Here is a 22478-nt window from a genome sequence, read left to right as displayed (position 1 = left end):
TTGAAACTCGGACTGGGGGGGGGGGGCAAGGGCAACATATGTAACCTAAACATCTGTACCCTCATAATACGCTGAAATAAAAATAAAAATCAAAAAGAATTAACTGTGAGTATAAGGTTCACTGTTTCACTCTTTCTCCAGGGCCATTTGCCTTTTACACTGAGGAAAATACATCTTTTGGGACGTTCCTGTGTTGAAGGTGGTCTCTAGGTTACTTGTCTTTGCCTTCATTTTCTGTTTTCCCCCGAATTGCAAATTTACTTCTCCCATTCCAAACTCTGTTGCATGGCTTAGAGAAAGAAAGGAGTTTGAAATCCCATTCTTCACTTGTCTCTCTTTGTCCCATGTTCTAGTTCTTTCTCTGTATCCTTTCTATGATGATAACTGTGTTTTCTAAACTCTTTATAGGAATCAACCATGTAATCTGATGCCATGGAAGCTTGTAAAGAGCTTGTGAATATGTATTGGTCTTTGAAAAGAACACCTTGTCTAATTAAAAACTCTTGTGAACTTAAGTAAGTTCACTATTTTGCTATCAGAAAGCCTTGCCCAGACTTCATCATTCAGACCTCTTGCCTATGTTTTTGTGATTATTAAGTAGTAGATGCTGTAGCCATTTTCTCTGGTGGAACAAACTGCATGTTAATTCTTTAATCACCCGCTATAAATATAAATACTGAGACTGGAGATGAAAGGAAGGAGTACTTTGCTTCAAGATGGATGACATGTGCTTATATATGGGCCTTTGGGAATTTTCCAGGCAGCTCTGTTTGAGAACAGGATTTAAGTACTGGTCCATGTATTTTCTTGTTTTCCTAACCTTCGAATGACTCATAGTTTCGGATGTAAGAATAAGATCTAGAACTCCTAGAAATTAAGCTACACGAAGGGGAAATTATTGTATATTCAACTTTTCACATGTGAATGGGGCTGCTGCTGCTGATGTTGAGACTTCTTCAGAAATTCTTTGGAACATGCTAGGGAAACATGGCCTGCAAGACTATGTAAAGCCTTTTTCATCTCAGCACCAGGAAAATGGGATTCAACTGGGGGAGGTTAAGAGATGTTTTAACAAAAGTGCTAGGAGTGGAGAAAGTTAGATTTAAAGGATCAAGCTTGCTGCAGCCAGCCAAGGAGTAAGGTCATGAGCAAGTTCTCAAAGTCCTCAGAAGGGTGAGGAAGACAAAAAAAAGGTTCATTTAGTATGGCACGGAGTTTCACAACTGTATTTTTAAATATTAAGGTTTTTATTTTTGTTTTTTTTTTTCTTTTGTCTGCCTATGTGCCAACTGGATAGAGACTTTTTTTTTTTTTTTTTGAGACAGGATCTTGCTTTGGTGCCCAGGCTAGAGTGCAGTGGTGTTATCACAGCTCACTGCAACCTCAAACTCCTGGGCTCAAGTGATCCTCCTGTCTCAGCCTCCCCAGTAGCTGGGACTATAGGCATGTGCCACCACACCTGGCTAATTTTTCTATTTTTTGTAGAGACGGAGTCTCACTCTTGTGCATACTGGTCTCTAACTCCTGGCCTCAACCTATCCTCCTGCCTCCACCTCCCAAGTTCTGGGATTACAGGCATGAACCACCACACCCAGCTGAGACTTTTTTTTTTTTTTTTTTTTTTTTGAGACAGAGTCTCACTCTGTTGCCGGAGTAGAGTGCCGTGGCGTCAGCCTAGCTCACAGCAACCTCAAACTCCTGGGCTCGAGCAGTCCTACTGCCTCAGCCTCCCGAGTAGCTGGGACTACAGACATGAGCCACCATGCCCGGCTAATTTTTTCTATATAGATTTTTAGTTGTCCAAATAATTTCTTTCTATTTTTAGTAGAGACGGGGTCTCGCTCTTGCTTAGGCTGGTCTCGAACTCCTGACCTTGAGCGATCCACCCGCCTCGGCCTCCCAGAGTGCTAGGATTACAGGCGTGAGCTGAGACTATTTTTAAAAAGAGAAAACAACAGTAATAACTACCCATTGTGGAGTTGAAATTCTAATATATTTTAGAAAGATGGAAATGTGGGATAAGGTAAAAAGAAAATTGAGCTTAAATTGTAGGAGAGATTAATTCCTAGCAATAATTATTGGGCTTTACATGAGATCCTAGGAAAAGAGCAAATATGTGTTCATTAAAGGCGTGATACATTAGATCTTGCACTGGGCAGTGGGTGCATTTCTCAGCTTTTCCCCTGGGACAGCACAGCTTAGAATAATATCTACTGGCTAAGCCAAGTCTAGTCCTGCTTTGCTGCTACTGGGAAAAATTAATCATGACATTGAGAATGGAGTTCTGTCTCCTTAATCCATTCCGATTTTCCAGGACACATGGGCCTTGTTCTAGAGAAAGTTCAGGATCCCAGTGTAAAGAAGCTACGAGAGCTCACAGAATCCCACTATCCTACAGGTGTGGTGTTTATGGGCTGATTAAAATACAGATAGGATTTTTGAAATTAATAAATTTATTTTGGGGGGGAGTTTTATGTTCACAGCAAAATTGAACATAAACTACAGAGAATCCCTGTATACCCCCTGTCCCCACAGGTGTACAATCTCCCCTGCTGTTGACATCACCCACCACAGTGATACATTTCGTACAGTTCATGAACCTGCATTGGCACGTCATTTTGTCCATAATTTACATTAGGGTTCACTCTTGGTATTGTACATCTTATGGGCTAGAACAAATGTACAATAACATGTATCCACCATCGTAATAACGTACAGAATAGTTTTATTGCCCTAAAAATCCTGTCTACTCTGCTAATTCATCCCTGCCTTCCCCCAACTCCTGGAAACTACCCGTCTTTTTACTCCCTTCATAGTTTTGCTTTTCTTGAAGTTACATAGTTGGAATCATATAGTGTGTAGTCTTTTTGGATTGATTTCTTTCCCTTTGTGATAGGTATTTGTTTCCCTTCTGTTTTTTCATGGCTTGATAGCTCGTTTCTTTTCAGCGCTGAATAATATCCCATTATCTGAATGTACCACAATTTATTTATCTGTTCACCTACCGAAGGACATCCTGGTTGCTTTCAAGTTTTACATATGAATAAATATGCTGTAAACATCTGTGCGCAGTTTTTGTATGGACATGAATTTTCAGTATATTTGGATAAATACCAAGCAGCACAATTGCTGGATTGTATGGTAAGAATATGTTTAGTTTTATAAAAACCTCCCAAACTGTCTTCCAAAGTGGCTGTACCGTTTTGCATTTCCACAAGGAATGAAACAGAGTTCTTGTTGCTCCACATCCTCACCAGCATCTGGTATTGTCAGTGCTTTGGACTTTAGCCATTCTAATAGGTGTGTATTGGTGTCTTATTGTTATCATATTTTATAATTCCTAATGACATATGATGTTGAACATCTTTTGATATGCATACTTGCCATTTGTATATCTTTTTGGTGGGGTGTCTGTTCAGGTCTTTTACCAGTTTTTAATCTGGCTATTCATTTTCTTACTGTTGAGTTTTACAAGTTCTTCATGTATTTTGGATAACAGTCCTTTATCAGTGTCTTTTTCAAATACTTTCTCTCTGTTGCTTGTTTTCTCAATCTCTTGACATTGTCTTTTGCAGAGCAGTTTTTAATTTCAATGAAGCCCAGCTTATCAATTATTTCTTTCATAGAATATGCCTTTGATGTTCCACCTAAAAAGTCATTGCCATACCTGAGGTTATCTAAGTTTTCTCCCATGTTATCGTCTAGAAGTCTTACAGTTTTGCATTTTATATTTAGGTTTATGATGCATTTTGAGTTAGTTTTTGTGAAAGGTATAAAGTCTATGTCTAGGTTTATTTTTTTGCACATGGATATCCAGTTGTTCCAGCCCCATTTGTTGAAAGACTCTCTTTTCTTCATTATATGCCTTTCCTCCTTTGACAAAGATCAGTTGAGTAGGTCTATTTCTGGGCTCTCTATTCTGTTCCATTGATCTGTTTGTCTGTTGTTTTGCCATTGCCACACTCCTTTTGATTACTGTGGCTTTATGGTAAGTCAGGTAGTGTTATTATTTCTAGTTTACTTTCACAGTGATCTGAGGGCAGATATCATATGATTTCTATTCTTTTAAATTTGTTATGATGTGTTCTGTGACCCAGAATGTGATCTATCTTGGTGAATGTTCCATATGGGCTTTCAAAGAATGTGTATTCGGCTGTTTTAGATGAAGTAGTCTATAGATGTCCATTATATCCAATTGATTGATGATGTTGTTGAGTTCAACTATATTCTTTCTGATTTCCTGCCTGCTGGGTCTGTCCATTTCTGATAGAGAGGAATGTTGAAGTCTCCAACTGTAATAGTGGATTCATCTATACGCATACCTTGTTTTATTGTACTTTGCTTTATTGTGCTTTGCAGATCGAGTGTCTTTAACAAATTGAAGGCTTGTGGCAACCCTATGTAGACCAAGTCTGTTGGTGCCATTTTTCCAACAGTATGTGCTCACTTCATGTCTCTGTGTCACATTTTGGTAATTCTTACAATATTTCCAACTTTTTCATTATTATTGTATCTGTTATGGTAATCTGTAATCAGTAATCTTTGATGTTACTGTTGTCATTATTTTGGAGTACCATAAACTGCCCATATAAGACAGTGAACTTAATTAATAAATGTTGTGTGTGTTCTGACTGCTTCATTAACCAGCCATTCCCTGTCTCTCTCCCTCTCCTTGGGCCTCTATATTCCCTGAGACACAACAATATCGAAATTAGTAACCCTACAATGGACTCTAAGTGTTCAAGTAAAAGGAAAGGTTGCACATTCCTCACTTTAAGTAAAGAACTAGAAATGATTAAACTTAATGAGGAAGGCATGTTGAAAGCCAAGATAGGCTAAGAGCTAAGCCTCTTGCTCCAAACAGTTTGCCAGGTTGTGTATGCAAAGGGAAAATTCTTAAAGGAAAGTATAAGTTCTACTCTAGTGAACACAGGAATAAGAAAGTGAAATAGCCTTATTGCAGATATGGAGAAACTTTAATTGGTCTAGAAAGAAACTAAACCAGCCATAAAATTTCCTTAAGCCAAAGCCTAATCGAGAGCAAATCCCTAACTGTGTTCAATTCTGTGAAGGCTGAGAGAGGTGAGAAAGCTGCAGAAGGAAAGTTTGAAGCTAGCAGAAGTTGGTTCCTGAGGTTTAAAGAAAGAAGCCATTTTCATAAAATAGAAGTGCAAAGTGAAGCAGCAAATGCTGATAGAGAAGCTGCAGCAAGTTATCCAGAAGATCTAGCTAAGATAATTGACGAAGGTGGCTACACTAAACAACAGATTTCAATATAACGAAATCTTCTGTTGGAAGAAGATACCATCTAGGACTTTTATAGCTAGAGAGGAGAAGTCAATGCCTGGCTTCAAAGCTTCAAAGGACAGGCTGACTTTCTTGTTAGGGGATAATGCAGCTGGTGACTTTCAGTTGAAGCCAGTGCCTCTTTATCATTCCCAAACTCCCAGAGCCCTTAAGAATTATGCTAAATCTCCTCTGCTTATAATCTGTAAATGGAACAACAAAGCCTGGATGACAGCATATCTCTTTACAACATGTTTTACTTAATATTTTAAGCCCACTGTTGAGACATAAAAGATTCCTTTCAAAGTATTAATGCTCTTGCTATAGTATTGGCTTCTTAAAAAAAGATACTAATGCTCATTGACAACGTATACTTGGTCACCCAAGAGCTCTGATGGAGATACACAATGAGATAAATGTTGTTTCATTTATGCCTGCTAAGACAACATCCATTCTCTATGTAGCTCATGGATCAAAGAGTAATTTAAACTTTCATGTTTTCTTATTTAAGAAATAATTTTGTAAGGCTATAGCTGCCGTAGGTAGTAATTCCTCTGATGGACATGGGCAAGGTAAATCGAAAACTGGTAAGGATTTACCATTCTAGATGCCATTAAGAACATCCGTGATTCATGGGAGGCAGTCAAAATGTCAACTTTAACAGGAGTTTGGAAGAAGTTGATTCCAACCCTCGAGGATGACTTTGAGAGGTTCAAGACTTCAGTGGAGGAAGTCACTGCAGATGTGGTGGAAATAGCAAAAACACTAGAATTAGAAGTGGAGCCTGAAGATACAACCAAATTGCTGCAATCTCATGGTAAAACTTAATGGATGAAGAGTTGCTTCTTATGCATGAGTAAAGAAAGTAGTATCTTGAGATGGAATCTATTCCTGGCAAAGATGCTATGAACATTGTTGAAATGACAATAAAAGATCTAGGATATTACATAAATTTAGTTGATAAAGCAGCAGGATTTCAGAGGATTGACTCCAATTTTGAAAGAAGTTCTACTGCAGGTAAAATGCTATCGAACAGTATTGCATGCTACTGAGAAATCTTTCGTGAAAGGAAGAGTTATTTGACGCAGCAAACTTCATTGTTGTCTTGTTTTCAGAAATTGCCACAGCCACCCCAACCTTCAGCAGCCACCACCCTGATCAGTCAGCAGCCATCAGCATCCAGGCAAGATCTTCAAACAGCAAAAAGATTATGACTCACTGAAGGCTCAGATAATTGTTGGCATTTTTTAGCAATGAAATATTTTTAAATTAAGATATATACATTGTTTTTTAGACATAATGCTGTCATACACTTAGTAGACTATAGTATAGTGTAAACATAACTTTTATATGCACGCTAGCTTTTTCTTTTCAATTACAGTATACCTGCTTCACCTGCAGCCAATCATGTCTGCATTCCAGGCAGGCAGAAGTGAGAGGGCCAAGGGAAAAAACCAAAAGGCTTGTGTAGCAAGAGTTTATCCTTTTGTTTGGGAATACTCACATACCCAGGGACGGCAGCTCCTTGGTCAGCACTGTGTTATGTTGTCATCCATGGCTCCAAAGGAAAGCTGGGAAGTTTAGTATTTTAAGTTGATTTTGTTAGTAAAGATGAAGGAGGTAGTGTATTCTGGGGAGGCAATGGATAGTCTATCACAAGGACTAAGAATAGTTCAGACTGTGAGAAGTTGGGGTAAGAACTCTGCTACTGATTCTTCTGTGTGTGTGTAAAATCTCACTGGGTATTCCTGGAATATAGGACTTTAGGTTTTTGTTTTATTTATTTAAAAAATTATTTTGTAGCTGGCTAATTTACTGAATTTCCTTATTAGCTCTGATAGGTTTTTGGCTGATTCTTTAGAGTTTCCTTCATAGCCAATCTGTAGAAAGCCCTTGGATTTATTTCCAAATGTCTTTCTTCTTTTCTGTTTTCTTATTCATTAATTACTTCTACTGATCAACACTATATTGTATGCTTTATTTTTGTGTGGTAATTCTGTGTATACATCAGAGTAAAGTTAAAGTGTAGAATTAGAAGCAGTTGGAATTTCAGAAATATTTGAGGACTCAGTAGATTTCATCTCTAAGATTTTTTAATATATAAAAGTGGCTATATGCTTTTCTCTTAAATAGATGAGATATGTTATCAGGTTCAATTTAACATTTGAGGCAAATGTCAGATTTTTTGTTTCGGCATAATCATTACTAAAGAGAGAAAACATTTAAATATTTTTTTGCCAGCCACAAATTCCTATGAATTTAAGGATTTTAATAGAATGCCATACTGTATGTACGTAAAATATTAATAGGTTAAAAATTGATAGCCAGGGAAGGTTGTGCATGCCTGTAGTCCTACCCACTCAGGAGACTGAGGCAGGAGGATCACTTGAGCCCAGGAGTTTGAGGCTGCAGTGTGCTATAATTATGCCTATGAATACCCTCTACACTCCAGCCTGGAGTACCGTGTTCATATAGCTGAGAGGTCAAGATGGTGGGGCTGGGAAAACTGTACTGGATAATAGAAAAGTGCTTCTAAGAGTATCAGAGACTTTTTCAAAGGTGCATGTGGAGAAGGCAAATAAAATAACTTCATGAATAAAAAGTGAAAAAAAAAGCACTCTCATACTTTATGTGGTAAGGTATTTTGAATGTAACTAAATTAACAAAATAAATATTTTATAAATAAAAAATATGGTTTGCTGATAAATCCTAGGTGTATTAACCATTTTTGCTTCAGAAATCCCTTTTTATTTTAAAGAAGATAAATTCTATTTATTGTTGTTGATTGGATCCCTGAGTTAATAGTGTATCAGATGTTTGTGAACTTCCTCTACTTCTCTGGAAAAGCTGGTAACATGGGCAAAGTACATGGTTACAAAACCTGCAGTCCACAAGAAGTGCCTCTGAGGGATTTTGTTGATATTTTTACCCTCTGTAATTTTAAGTAAGTTGTCATGTAACACTTATGTTTATAAAAATGGAGTAAGCAGAACAATAAACAGAAAATCTTGTTTACAGTAATTCTCAATGAGAAATAAGGATACTTGGGTTGTAATTTGGCCTCATCATTGAGGTTTTTTGGCTGCTAGATAAAGATTATTAGAGCCTATCTCTGGGACCTCCGGACTGTCATGAGTTTATCCAAGAAAGGGCAAACAAACGAAGAGGAGATAATAAGTATGTGTGTTTGGCAAGACTTAGAATACCTTTGGAATTTTTCAGGTTCATCTTCAAATTCAGCTTTGAAAAATAAATGCATGAAGCATGAAAATATTTTCTAGCCCTTCACCTGAGAGAAATGGTCTATCAACGTTAGAGTGTTAAGAGAATTTCTTGTAACTCGGATCTCTTGACTCTCCCAGTTTGCTCAGAGGGAGAAGGGACTTTTGCATTTTAGCAGTGCAACTGTTTCTTAAACTTCTTGAGGAAGAAGGTGAATGCTTTATTTAATCTGTCTCAATTCTCTGAGGTTCTTGGGGCTCTGTTTTGTTGTTTTTCATGAATTTTGGAAAATTCTTAGCTGTTATTCCTCTAAATATATCTGCTGCCTTAGTCTCTGTACCCCTTCTCTCCTCTTCTGAGACTCTAATTATAGGTATGTTGTAGTGTTTAGTATTGTCCTGTAGTTCTTGAATGCTCTGTTCTGTTTGGGCTTTTTTTCCCATTCTTTTTTCTCTTTGCATTTCAGTCTGGATAATTTCTACTGCTCTATCTTCAAGTTCACTCTTTCTTTCCTCAACCGTGTCTAGTGTGCTGATAAGCCTGTTGAAAGAATTCTTCATCTGTGATATTGTGTTTTTCATTTCTAGCATTTTTCACTTGACAATTTTTTATATTTTCCATCTCTCTACTAAAAATTCGCATATGTTCATGCAACTCGTCCACCATTTTCATTAGCTCCTATAGTTAAAGTCCCTTCTAATAGTTCTAACATCTTGGTCATCTTTGGGTTTGGTTCTATTGACAGCTTCATTTTATGACAGTGGATTATTTTCTTTTGTTTTTTGTTTCTGGTAAACTTTGACTGAATGATGGACATTGTATATACAAAAACAGAAGAGACCAAGGTAAACATGTTCAGAAATGGGCAAACCTTTTCTTCTGTCAGGCCATTAGTGTGGGAGGCTGACTCAATGTACTTAGTAATTGGGGTGGGTTTGGGTTGTTCTGTGGTAGAGTTACTGTCAGTGGGCCAGACTTCACATGTTCCCAGTGATTGGCTGTTGCTACCTCATACTTAGTGTGGGGCCCAGCCCACTGGGGTTCTTCTCAGAGTTTCTGCCTGGCTTGTGCTTTCAGTAGGCCCTGCCTGCCACCTTTCTCCGCACCCCTGACCATCCCTCAGTGGTAGACTGCTGTTGCTCATGCTTGGTGCTAGGCTCACGGTGGGGGTTGTGGGACTTTCCATTCCCCTGATGTAGCCTCAGTCTCAGGTGCTTTTGCTGGGGGGTTGAAGGTGAGTCTTTCTCAGCATTCCTGCTCCTTCTTACAGTGATAGCTTATTCTGCCCCTTGTCAGTGGAGAGTCTTAGACTAGAGAGAGTTTCCTGCCCTTCCTTTAGTGGTAATAGACCTCACTTCTGCTTTGTATCAGTGTAGGACCCTGATCTGAGCCAGTGTTCCACTTGTCCTTCTGGGCAGGTGGCTTTTGCTTCTACTCCTCCCACCACACAAGTGCACCTTTGCCTGGGATTGGTGGTGGGAGAGTGGCCTGCCTCTCTCACAGAAGTAGACTCCTTGAACGGCTTATGGTGGGGTCAGGGGAGTTTCTTGCCCTCCCTTGGGAGCGGAGGGCTTTTGCTTTGACCTCTCCCTCATGGTTGAGTACTGGGGGCTGGAAGGCTTCCTATTCCTTCCCCAGTGACAGACTGCCTTTCCGCTCCTTTCCCAGAGGCAGGGGATCTTTGCCTGGATCTTGTGGGTGGTAAGGTTTCCTTCTCCTCCCCCAGCACTTGAGGCTTTTGCTTTGAGTGACAAAAAGTCCAGTAAGTGTGCAGAGTTTTATACAAATCCTTCTCAAGAACATCTGCCAGAAAAGAACTTGCACGTATGGATCCTTTGTGTCTAAAGCTTCTAAACTGTCCTGATGACCGCACTCAGTTTTAAGAATTTATTAAAAGTTTTAGCTGTTTTCTTTGGCTGCTTTTATGACAGGCACCTCTTCCTCCTGTGCCCTGTCAAAGCTGAAATAATTTGCACGTACCATCTCTCCTTGGAGGGCCTTGCTACCTTTTGAAATTTGGTTCCCTCGACTGCCTTATGACTACAGCTCTCGGATGGGCCCGAGAAAAGCCATGATGTTTGTGGGATATTGGTGGTTTTTTTCTCATTGTTATTGTGGACTTTGCATTCTCTTGTGGCTTTCTCATTCCTAAGCAGAAGGGTATCCTTTATGTTGTGACCAACCAGTGCGTTGGAAGAGGGGAAATAGAGCAGTATTTAAGCAAGTACTTATCCATAGTTACATGCCATTGTCAGGTATTTGGCTAGCATTAAGCACTTGAACATTGGGACAAACGCTAGCTGCCTGGTTTATTGTTTTATTTTTTGGGATTCATTAGAAAAATCCTTTAATATACCTAAATGAAGCCCATTGACCTGGGCACATTCAGGAGGTTCTGATTGAAAGGGCAGTCCAAAGTTGACTGGTTCATTAAAGGGCGTTGATAGCCATCATTGGATGCAGATGCTCTTGGGCTACTTTAGGGTAGGTGGGGTTGTTATATACCCTTTGTACTGTTAGACAGATATCCTGACCACTTTTAGGCAGCACACTTAACATGGCATAGTTTTAAAAACTGTGTATCTCTTTTGTAGTCTATACACACGTACTATAAGGGACATTCTCAGTCCCATTTCTGTCTTGCTATTCCATTCAGGAACAGATTTTCCTCGTTGTCCCTCAGATGCACTCCCCGAATCTTCCACCTTTTAAAATTTGTTATACAAGATGCGATTTCATTATTATATGATGGTCCCCCCTTAAACTTCATGGATTGGTACTTAGAAGATTTGGTTAAGTTTTATGGGGTGCTGGTGGTACCTATGCCACCTCGTGCCTGTCAGGGATTTTTGTTAGATGGATTTGTTCTTTCAACCACTGTCTGCTCTTTAATAGGCGCTGGGCTAGATACTGGGAGTTCAGTGGTAAACAAAACCAGACATACTCCCCTCTCATGGAATTTCTGGAGGTCTTCTTTTCTTGGGTGCTTTATGATTAATCTAGAAGGAATATGTTATTGATTGCTGTACTTTTCAATATAAAGTGTTATCACACTCCCACTTGATGTATTTTTATTATTTCTGACTCTCAGGTTGGAATTCTTCACTGTCTTCAGGAATTGGGATGAACGGAGTGTAAAGTTGAGATCCCATTCCATCTCTGTTCCTCCCCTTTGCCCGTTCTCACCCCAAAACAGTGCTACCAAGTATCGAATATATTCTAATGAAGGTGACAAAGACTCTAAGGGGACAGGATGGATGTAAATGTTGGGGAGAGAGCTACCATTTTGTCTATTCTGCACTAGCACTGAGCGAGGAGCTATGCAGACCTCATCTCACTGAATCTTCACAACTCCATGAGATAGGTGGTGTGATCTTCATCTTAAAGATTTAAAAAACAGAGATGTTAAGTAACTTAAAATTGCACAGGATGCTCCATAACTGCTGTTTTTTCCACCTTGTCACACTGGCTTCCCCTAAACACTCATCAATCCTGTTGGCTTTACATTACTGAAAATTAAGGAATTAATCACATTTAATTGATGTGTAAACTGAAATAGCAGATTCAATGCGAGGTTCCTATTTGCTTATGGTAGTTTTAACTGGCCCAGTCCCTGCCCTATAGGAACTTTATAATTCTCATGTTTGAAAGCATCACAGGAATTTTTATAGTTCTTATGCTATAAAATCTGCATGTTTTATAAAATCACAGTGATATTTGTTTAATCAAGAAAGGTTGAATACTTTGTTCAAGGTTATATTGGTTTGACCTATTCATATGTGACTTAACTTTTCAACTGTGTAGCTTCCACAGTTTAAAGTAACTGGGGAATTTGCATAGTTGCTGAAGAATCCCTCATTCACACTTTTCAGATAGATATAAATGTGGCCCATGTTTTAGGGGAGAAAAAACTATAAGCATTTATGCACATTTGCTCTCTGGATGAGAACAGTGGTGCTTTCGTACATTGCCAGCATAGCTGAAAACTCCTTCCTCTCTGTGGACAAATGGCTGACACTAAGTCCTGGAGGGGCTGTAAATTATAATGCCTTCTGAACATTTCAAGGTATTACAGAGTTCCTGCAGAAACAATTAAGCCTGAGAAGTTCACTTATCCTCAGACTGAGACACTTGAGCTATGATTATTGGCAAAACTTGCTTCCTTTTTGGGTGAATTGCAATTTGGTGGACAGGGTGAGATGATTTGAGACATCTTAAATTAGAAGCTCTCTTGCACAGTCGTGCCTTTGGCTGGGGTTCTAGGTGGATTTCTTACCAATCATTGTTTTCTATAAATCCCAAAGGCTGCTGTCTCCACTGTGATCACACGTGGCATAAAGCTTTGGAATGTTTAAATTGGAATGTGGTTTAATTTGGATATGATTTCAAATGAAAGAATATATGATGATAGACCCATTTGGCAGAAAAGGAGGTAAATATTCAGGATACATATGTGTTTGTGTGTGGGTTCATGTTTCTTAGTACTTTTTTATACCCTTCAGTTTCTTGGAAAAGGACCATTTTCTAAAACTTACTGTGTGCTGGTACTCTCAATACTCTAGAATGAGTTGGGAAAAGGTCTGAATTTCGAGTTAGGAGTCGTGGATTTGAATTGTAATTCTGCTAGTTAACATCTTTGCGTCTCAGTTTCCTCACGTATAAAATGAAACTTGTATCTGTCCCAAGTAAGTGACAAGCTGGTTATGAAGAGCAGATGAGATCATGAATATAAAAGTGCTTTGTTGCAGGTAAAACATTCTAACATTTGCAAGGATGCTAATTTCAAAAATGCCAATCTCTATGCCAAAGGAACTCACAGTCTAGCTGTACAGAAAGAAACGATTATCTGAAACAACAGAAAACCAATTACAGAACAGTATATAACAGAACTAACCTGTATAGTAAAGGCTCTAAGTGCTGAGGGATTTCATAGTAGGGGGAGAATCCTGATACTAGGCGTGATCGGTAAAGGTTTCTCAGGGAAAGTAGTTTTTCTCAGGTCTCATAAAATGTAAATATTTTGGCTGGATGATGGGAGAGAAAGCAGCAACATGAATTTCAGCAGGAATGAGATTGGGGTGAGTAGGGCATATCTAAGAAGCAGTAGCAGGCAGCCCACCAGCTGTACCCAGAGGGCCAACTACTGGACAGCTTGAGTAAGCTAGATGCCCTTGAAAACTAAATCTGTATTTCTGCTTTTCTTTGAACAGGAGAAATTCTTATTGCGATACTTTGCCTTCTTTTTATAGTTAGTGGAGAGAATAGCAGTCATATAACCCAAGTTACCCTAGGCTTTTAACTCATGAGTAGAACACTTGCCCAGGAAACAGAATGAAAGTTGGCAAAGCTAGACTAAAAAGTATCTTTTCCCTTCACCTTCTTTGGTTATCCTTCCAATTTTTCCATGTTAAAATTTCACATGGTCACCCCCTTGAACAAATCCTAATAGCCACTGATTTTGACTGGAATCATAGATCTGATGAAGCTAGAGAGATCATCTACACCAGCATCCTGCTTTTGTGAGGAACTGGATTTAACCTCCACTTTGATAAGAAACAGTCTTCTTTCAAAAGACTATATTGGACCATGGCAGAGTAACTGATATTGGAGTAACTCTCCTGCCAAAAAAAAAATGTATAAAAGCTTATTAGAATAGATAAAATAACTGTTTATAGGCATCGTAGAGCAACCAATGCAGTCAGTGATTGAGGGAACATGTTTCCTGAGAGAAAGGAAGCACGTGGAAGCAGGCTACATGCTTACTCTGGCTTTTTCCCTGAGGAAACTTTCCACTTCATAGTCCAATGCTGTGGAACCCTAGCAGAGAGCAGCAGTCTGACAGGGCTTAGAGTTTAGAGTTCGGAGCTATCAAAGTCTCTGGGATTTGACAGACAAAATCTCAGGAAAGAAAAAACCACAGGGAAGAAAGCAAAAAAATGTGTCCACAGTCTTCCCTTGAGGTGTTTGCCAAGTCTTAAGGTGCACGTGATCAGAGCAAGACTCCAAGAATCCCTGTGGAAAGCAACGGTTGGGAGTTTGATGAGCAGTGCAAATACTTCAGCCATGTGTAGTGCTGGCGAGGGAAAGGCCTGCCAAGGTAGAGGGGTCCCGGCAAATACCTCAGGCTTTACTTGAAATCCACAGACATGCCAAACCTTAAGAATAAGGGAAAGCTGAAACAAGCTAGCCCCAACACAACTTAAAACCAGCCTCTGACAGGGTTAAAGTGGTCTGACTGCACTCTCTATGCCTACCACAAGACTGTGTTACATTCTTAGGAGGAAGAAAATCTGGATCATTTAGAACCTCTATGGTTTTTGAACAGAATGTCTTCTATCCAATAAAAAATTAAGAAACATGCTAGAAATTGAAATCAAATAACCCAAATGAAGAGAAAAAACACAATAGAAAGATATCCACAGGTGATGCAGATATTGCAGTTATCAGTCAGGAGCTATGTTCAAGAAAATAAAAGAAAAGGAGAATTTCAACAAAGATATGAAATCTACTTTTTAAAGGTCAAATGGGAATTCTGAAAAATATAGAAAATGAAATTAAGAAGTCAGAAAAAAAAAGAAATTAAGAATTCAATATATGGGATTAATAGCAGTTTAGTCACCGAAGAAAAAGGGATAGAAGATTATTGAGCCAGGAGAAAAGTTAGTAGAAAACACCCAGATTGAAGCACAGAGAGAAAAAATACAAAAAAGAGAATAAGAGACATATGGGACATAGTAAAAACATTGTGAAATATATTTCACATGTATGTATATTTGAAGTCTCAGGACTGAGGAGAGTGTGACAGAATTAATATTTAAAAGAAATGCTGGCAAAGTTTTCTAAAATCAGTGAATGACATTAAACCACAGATTGAATAAGTTCTACAGTCCTTGGCAGGATAAATACAAAGAGCCACACCAAGGTACTGCATAGTTAAATTACTGTAAGGCAAAGACAGAGAAAAGCTTAAATGCAGTCAGAGATAAAAGGCATATTATTTTCAAAGGTACGTCAGTAAGACTGACAGATGATTTATCAGTAAAGATAGAAGACAGTGGAATTATATCTTGAATATTCTGAAAGAAAATAATTGCTAACCTAAAATTCTCTACCCAGCAAAAATATCTCCTTCCAAAATTAATTGGGTAAAATGAAGCTTTCAGACAAATAAAAACTGAGAGCATTTGTTATCAGCTGACCTACAGTGAAAGAAATAATAAGTTCTTCAAGCAGCAGGAAGATAATTTGAGATGGAAGCTCAGATATGGATAAAAGAAAGAAAGGGTAAATATATGGTAAATATAAGTAAAAATTTACTTTTAAAAATAATAATAATAATGTGGGATTTAAAATATATAGATAAAAATAGTTGATAATAATAATACAGCAGATGGGAGATGGTAAATGGAGGTTCTTTCATTGTATGATAAGTGATAGATTTGCTAATTTGAGCTATAATAAATCAATGATGCTTACTTTAATATTTAGGATGGCTACTAAAAGAATAACAGAAGACTAAATAATCAGCATCCTAATTAAGAAGAAGAACATGGAATAAAAATAAAAAATTTTTGATCAGTTCTACAGGTGAGAAAGGAAATCTAAAAGAACAAAGAACAGATAAAACAAATGGAACACAAATAGAAGGATTATACATTAACTTAGTGATATTAATTAAGTATAAATGGACTCTATAATTAAGAGACAAAGATTCTGGAATGGAATAAAATAGTAAAACCTAATTACATGTTGAGTATCCCTTATCCAAAATGCTTGGATCCAGAAGTGTTTCAGATTTTGGATTTTTTTTCAGATTTTAGAATATTTGCATCATACTTTACTGGTGAAGCATCTCAAATTTGAACATCTGAAATACTCAAAAGGTTTTGGATTTTGGAGCTTTTTTGATTTTTGGATTTGGGGTGCTTAATATGTGTATGTTTTTTATAAGAGACAAGCTTGGAAAAAGCTTTGAGGGAGGGCACAAATTTGAAAGTAAAGGTTTGGGAAATATATGTATACACACACACACACACACACACACACACACACATATATGGATATATAAAATACACGCACCGCTGTATATATACACATACATGCACACACAGGTAGACAAAAATCAATAAGGATATAGAAGATTTAAAAAACATTATACTCATGAACTACAGAATATACATGTTTAGGTGTATATAGATCATTTATAAAAATAAACAATGTGCTGGGCCATAAATCATGTTTAAATAGATTGCAAAGTATTGACATCAGATATATGTTCCCTGACCACAGTGCAATCAAAGTGTGATCAAAGTAGAAATCAGTTAACAGAAAGATAAATAGAAAAACCCAAAATGTTTGGAAATTAAACAGTATACTTCTAAATAGTCCATGAGTTATAGAAGACATCACAATGGAAATCAAAATTTTTTTTACCTGAATGAAATGAAATACATGAAACGGTGATGATATTTTACCTAAATGAAATAAAATATATGAAAATGATGTATAATGAAAATGATGTATAAATGTGTGGGCTACATTTAAAATGGTACATAGAATGAAACTTATAGCTCCTAATGCATATATTAGAAATGAAGAAAGGTCGAAATCAGTGATCTAAATGCCAATCTTAAGAAGTTAAAAGCAAGATTAATTAAACTCCTGCAAAATAGAAGAAAAGAAATAATAAAAAGTAAGAACAGAAATGAACAAAACAAAAAAAAAATGTGTGATGTAGAAAACCAAAAGTTGTTTTTTTGAAAAAGATTAATAAAACTGATGAAGCTGTAGTAAGACTAATCAAATACAAAAAGAAAATATGGATTTACAATATGAGGAATGAAAAGAGGTGTAGTACTGTAAATTTAACTATTTAGATGCAATAGCATATCCCGAAAAAAAGCCCCACTACTTATGAAACTGATACACAGAGAAAAATATGCATAATCTTATATCTGTGAAAGAATATGAATCCAGAATTTAAAACTTTCACACATTAAAGAAAAACACCTAGCCCAGATGACTTCTTTGATGAATTCCTCTAAAACCTTTCATGGAAGAAATAATACTGATCTTGCATAAGATTTTTCAAAGAATAGAAAAAGAGGTCACCATCAAACTGGTATTAACTGATCAACACATAAATGCACATATAAGAATAACATCTATTGGATGTTGGGCAGGGGGGAGGGGGGAGGGAGGAGGAGGGAGGAGGGGACGGGTATTTGCATACACAAAGAGTGCAATGCGTACCACCCGAAGGATGGACATATTTGAAACTCGGACTTGGGGGGGAGGGGGGGCAAGGGCAACATACGTAACCTAAACATCTATACCCCCATAATATGCTGAAATAAAAAAAAAAGAGGGAGCACTTTCTAACTCATTTTATAAGGCCAGTATAACCTTGATACCAAAACCTGATTTAGATATTACAGCTGTTGAGCCAAAGAAGTCAGACACAAAGGAGTAAATACTGTTTGATTCCATTAATGTGAAATTCAAAGGTGGGCACAATAGAAATCAGAATAATGGTTATTCTTAAGAGAGGGGAGATACTGACTGGGAAATAGCATGAGGCGCTCGAATGTTCTATAATATATACTTCATCTGGGTAGTAGTTGTAAGAATATGTGCATATGTAGAAATTCATTGAGCTGTACGTTTGAGATTTGTACACTTTAACATGTGCACTTTACCTTGTATGTTACATCTAAGGAAAAATACTGTAAACTTGCTTCGGTATCATACATTGGTAGTGTCATCATCACGGAGTTTCTCTTATATCTAAACTGAATCCAATGTGCATTGCACTTGCTAGCATTCTCTTTTGACTGCACTTGATGTATGCACACTTCAGATGGAGCTGGCTTGGACAGCAGGGGGCTTTTGCCCTAGGCACTCCCTTTTTGGGAATAAAGAAATTACCTAGGCTCAGAGTTGACAATGATAGAGCATCTAAGTCTTCCACTCTGTCTCACTTGCTCGCTTAAAAGAATGTTGTTTTCTTTATAGGCACGGTGGTTCTGGGAAGCATACTTCCAGTCAATTAAAGCCATTGCCCTGGCTACCCTGCAGATTATCAATGACCGGATCTATCCATACGCTGCCATCTCCTATGAAGAATGGAATGACCCTCCTGCTGTGGTAAGTGAATTCAAGTGCTAGCCATGTGAGACATGGTCCAGCCGTCAGGATGGAAGAAAAGAAAATGTACTACAGTTGTAAAGGTTATTTCAATTCTAGCTTTCTAAGACGAAAGTGTGCTTTTTATACTTGGGCCTGATAAAGGCAGTTTAATTTTGAAATGCTGACAAAAGTGAGAAACACTGAAGCAGCAGCTTCCAGTTTGTTTTAAATGTGCTTAGGAAGACAGTCTGTTTATTTATTGCAGAGATAAATGGGGAGGCATGGGTCTTGTTGGAAATCAAGGACTTCCTGACTTTTGCAGTTGTAGTGCTTAGAACTATTGAAAAATTTCTGTAAGCAGCTTAACAATAGCTTATATTTTGTGCACTTACTTTGCCAGGGACTGTGCTAAGTGCTTTACGTTTATTCCAATTAAAATTTCCAACACTGTAAGGGAAATAATAAACAAGAGTGATCTAGAGGCATTATGGATTGCTACAGTCACTTGCCCGAGACTGTGGCAGAGGCCTTTGGCTGTTCCTGAAAAGAGATGGAGTGGTCTGAAGCTGCTCGCAGGACTTCTTCCTTGCCTGAAGAAGCCACAAGGCACTTGTGTCATCGTAGGGATTGTGGAAGTGGCTTCCAGCCACACCTTCTTTCTCGCTGAACATGCGTAAAGCTCTGGAGCTGGCGATTATTGCTGCAAGTATACATGGCTGTCCAGCTTGCAAACCTCAAGGCTTTTATCACGAGAACTAGACTCTTCTCCATTCTTCATTCTAATTATCGTTCTCTTTCTGGCCAACCCTTCTTGTCTCCCGATTCTGCCTTCTCTAAATGTCAGTATGTGCTTATGGTAAAAACAACAACAAACATCTTTCTATTTTGCTTGAGGTGAGGTTTTCTCCTATCTCGTTGATCCATTGCTAAAGGGTAACCTTCCAGAATGTTTCTATTCATATATAACATAATGATATAATTTTAAAACACAAATAGGATCATACTATGCATATTTTTCTTCACCTTGCCTTTTTTACTCTAACAATAGATCGTGGACCTATTTCCATTTCTTTCTATATAGGTCCACTTCGGTTTTTTAGGATGGCTGTATAGTATTCCATTATTTGGGTATATTTTATGTAGTAGGTCTATTATTGATAGACTTTTAGACTTTCTTTGTTTTTCTATTTTCTAATGGTAATACAAGGGACATACTTTCATATATGTTTGCACATAAATGTGTGACTATATAGAATTAATTCCAGCTGAGAAATTGCCTAAAGAAAATACACATTTTAAATATTGATAGATATTAACAAATTGTCCTTTGAAAACACCATACCAATATATAGTTCCACAAATAACATTTTGTGTATTTTTGTTCTTCACGCCTTCATTAACCCTGAATACTTGAATTTTTGTTCATCTACTAGGTGAAAAATGATCTTTTGTGTATATTTTTCAAGTGGAAGGTTGATATCTTTGTCAGGCTTTCCCACATAATCTTGTTTGTATTTTTATTGGTATTGTATTGAATTTTTACATTGTTTTAGGCATTTATTTGTTCAGTAGGCATTTATTGATAGTAGGCATTTATTGAATGTCTGGTATGTTCTAAGCAGTATTCCTGGTTCTTTGACTGTATCAGTGAACAAAGCAGAAAAGGATCCATACATTTGGGGAGCTTACATTACAACGTAAGCTGTGCTGTCTGGAAGAAAGATTTGTCTTTCTGGTAGAATTTAAAAGTCTTCTTTACATTGGTCCTTTATGAGTCTCGATAAATTTTTTTCTTAGATTTTTAAATTTTTCTTATGCCCTAATACAGAATACTTTCTGACCTTAATAGTTTCTAACTGGTTATCATTTGTGTAAAGATACATTTTTACTTTTGTGTATTAATTTTGTAACTACTCTGTTATTGAATTATACAGTTTCCCTTTTTTAGTTAATTTTCTTATGTTTTCTAGGTATACAATCATATCTAAAAATGCTAATTTTGCTTGCCTTTTCCAATATTTGAACTTTTTTTCTTTTATATAATTGCATTGGCTAGTACTTCCAGAACAATGTTAAATGGTGATTTGCGTGTTAAAAGAGAAGTGTAGGTATTATCTAGTCAGAGAAAGGGAAAAAGTTAGGTTCCATCCAGAAGGAACCACAAATTCAAAGATACAGAGGGACAAGGGAGCTTGGTGGTTTAAGGAACATCAAGGAGTTCAGTGTGGCAGCAGTGAAGGAGGCTTGAGAGGGAGAGGCAGAGGATGAAGCCTGGGAAACACCTTGTATCTTACATAAGGTATTGGAATGTTATCTGTAGGTAATAGGTCATCACTGAAGCTTTCTAAACAGGGGTGCAATATGTTAAGACTGCATTTCGAGTTAGTCTGACATCAGCGTCGAGAATGGATTATGCACTGCAGTGGAACAAGACTGGAGGCAGTAGACTATTTCAGAAATCAGCTGAGAATTAATAGAGGACAAAGTTAAGTGATATCTGAGAGAATTGACTGTCCTAACTGGCAAATGAGGGAGAAGTTTAGGAAGACTGAGGTATATAGTTTAGTTTATCTAGATAGGGAATTTGTTTGCATGTGGGTCATGGGTGAAGATGGTAGTGGAGTCCAAACTCAGTCTAAACCGCAGGATCTTCCACACTCTAGCTTTCTAGCTTTCTTTCCTTCTGTTCCCTTTTGGGGAGTTCTAGGTTTCTGGCAGCACAACTCAATCCTTTCTATGTATGCTGCATGCTTTTCCTTCTCTGTGCATTTGTGAGTCTTGGTCCTTTCCTTGGCATGCCTTTCTTCCCATCAACTCCAAATGTCTACATTTTATCCGGGTTTCAGTGGCGTGCTCACATACCCCTTCCTCCTGGAGGTTTTCCCGACCCCCTTTTCCTCCTCATAACTATTAGAGCATGTTATCTTTATTCCTTTCCTAGCCCTCAACATGTATAAAAGTGTAATTTCCTGTGAAGTTTTAAGCATCTTAAGGGCATTTCTGATTTATCTTGGTATTCCCCTAGGAATACCTAGAACAGGAGGTCCGTGATATATACATAAAGGAAGGAAGGGAGGGAGGAAGACTGGGATCTCAGGACTTGAGCCATCCAAGCAAGACTCACTCACATGCTGATGTGACAGCCATTGTTTTATTTGACCCTCACCCTGCTGGGAAGGTAGGGAAAGTTAATAGGTTCTTTCTCATCTGTAAAGCAGTCATAATGAGACTCATAGTGCCTAATGACTTGTCTAAAGTCATGTTTGGCAAGTTATGTAAGCAAGCGAACCCAGGTCTTCTACCTGCAAGTTATCTCAAGTTGCCTATGGAATTATATGGGAGCCCTTGAGCCTCCTCTGAACATTACTACTGTTCCAAGCAGATGGTACAAGCTTGAGATGAAGAATATTGCGTCTGTTCCCATGCAGGAGGATCATAGAGGTGGGCTGGTTATGCCCCAGACTGGAAGTGCGGAGATAGTGAGACCTTTTCCTGTACCTATATCTAAAGCTCTAAGAGATGTTAATAAGAATAAAGGGTTGGGATTTTAGTTTTCTTTTATGAGAATATAGACTAAGAGAAAATAGAATATGAAATTTTGCAGTTTTGAAGTAGGTAAGTTTTAGTTTAGAACAAAATGGTCAAAGTACTGAATTCTTATCAATTTGGTAAAGAACTTAAGCATAACAGCATAAATCTAGACATACAACTAGAAAATGTATTCTATATTTTTTCTTTAACTCTTTCTTAAATAGTCCTTTTTAGGGATACTTTGGTATTTGCCACATTTCTGAGAGCTCAGGCGATGAGAGCCCTGATTTAAAGCAGTAGGTTATACATTC

The 22478-nt window shown here is 37.7% G+C and overlaps 1 protein-coding gene across 2 annotated transcripts in view; it reads left to right on the top strand.

The window, feature by feature from the left end:
• The window catches only part of EXT2 (exostosin glycosyltransferase 2), a 126180-nt gene that overhangs the window by 38351 nt on the left and 65351 nt on the right, over positions 1-22478 (top strand). For both annotated transcript variants that reach the window (XM_012655326.1, XM_012655328.1), the window contains exon 6: positions 18523-18654. In XM_012655326.1, coding sequence (XP_012510780.1) covers positions 18523-18654 — 132 coding nt within the window. The remainder of the gene's footprint in view (positions 1-18522; positions 18655-22478) is intronic.

This window comes from Propithecus coquereli, unplaced genomic scaffold (genome assembly GCF_000956105.1).
Source record: "Propithecus coquereli isolate 6110/MARCELLA unplaced genomic scaffold, Pcoq_1.0 Scaffold470, whole genome shotgun sequence".
Taxonomy (NCBI): Eukaryota; Metazoa; Chordata; class Mammalia; order Primates; family Indriidae; genus Propithecus; species Propithecus coquereli.
Note: the sequence above shows the minus strand (reverse complement) of the source record. Positions and strands in the feature narration are given on the sequence as shown.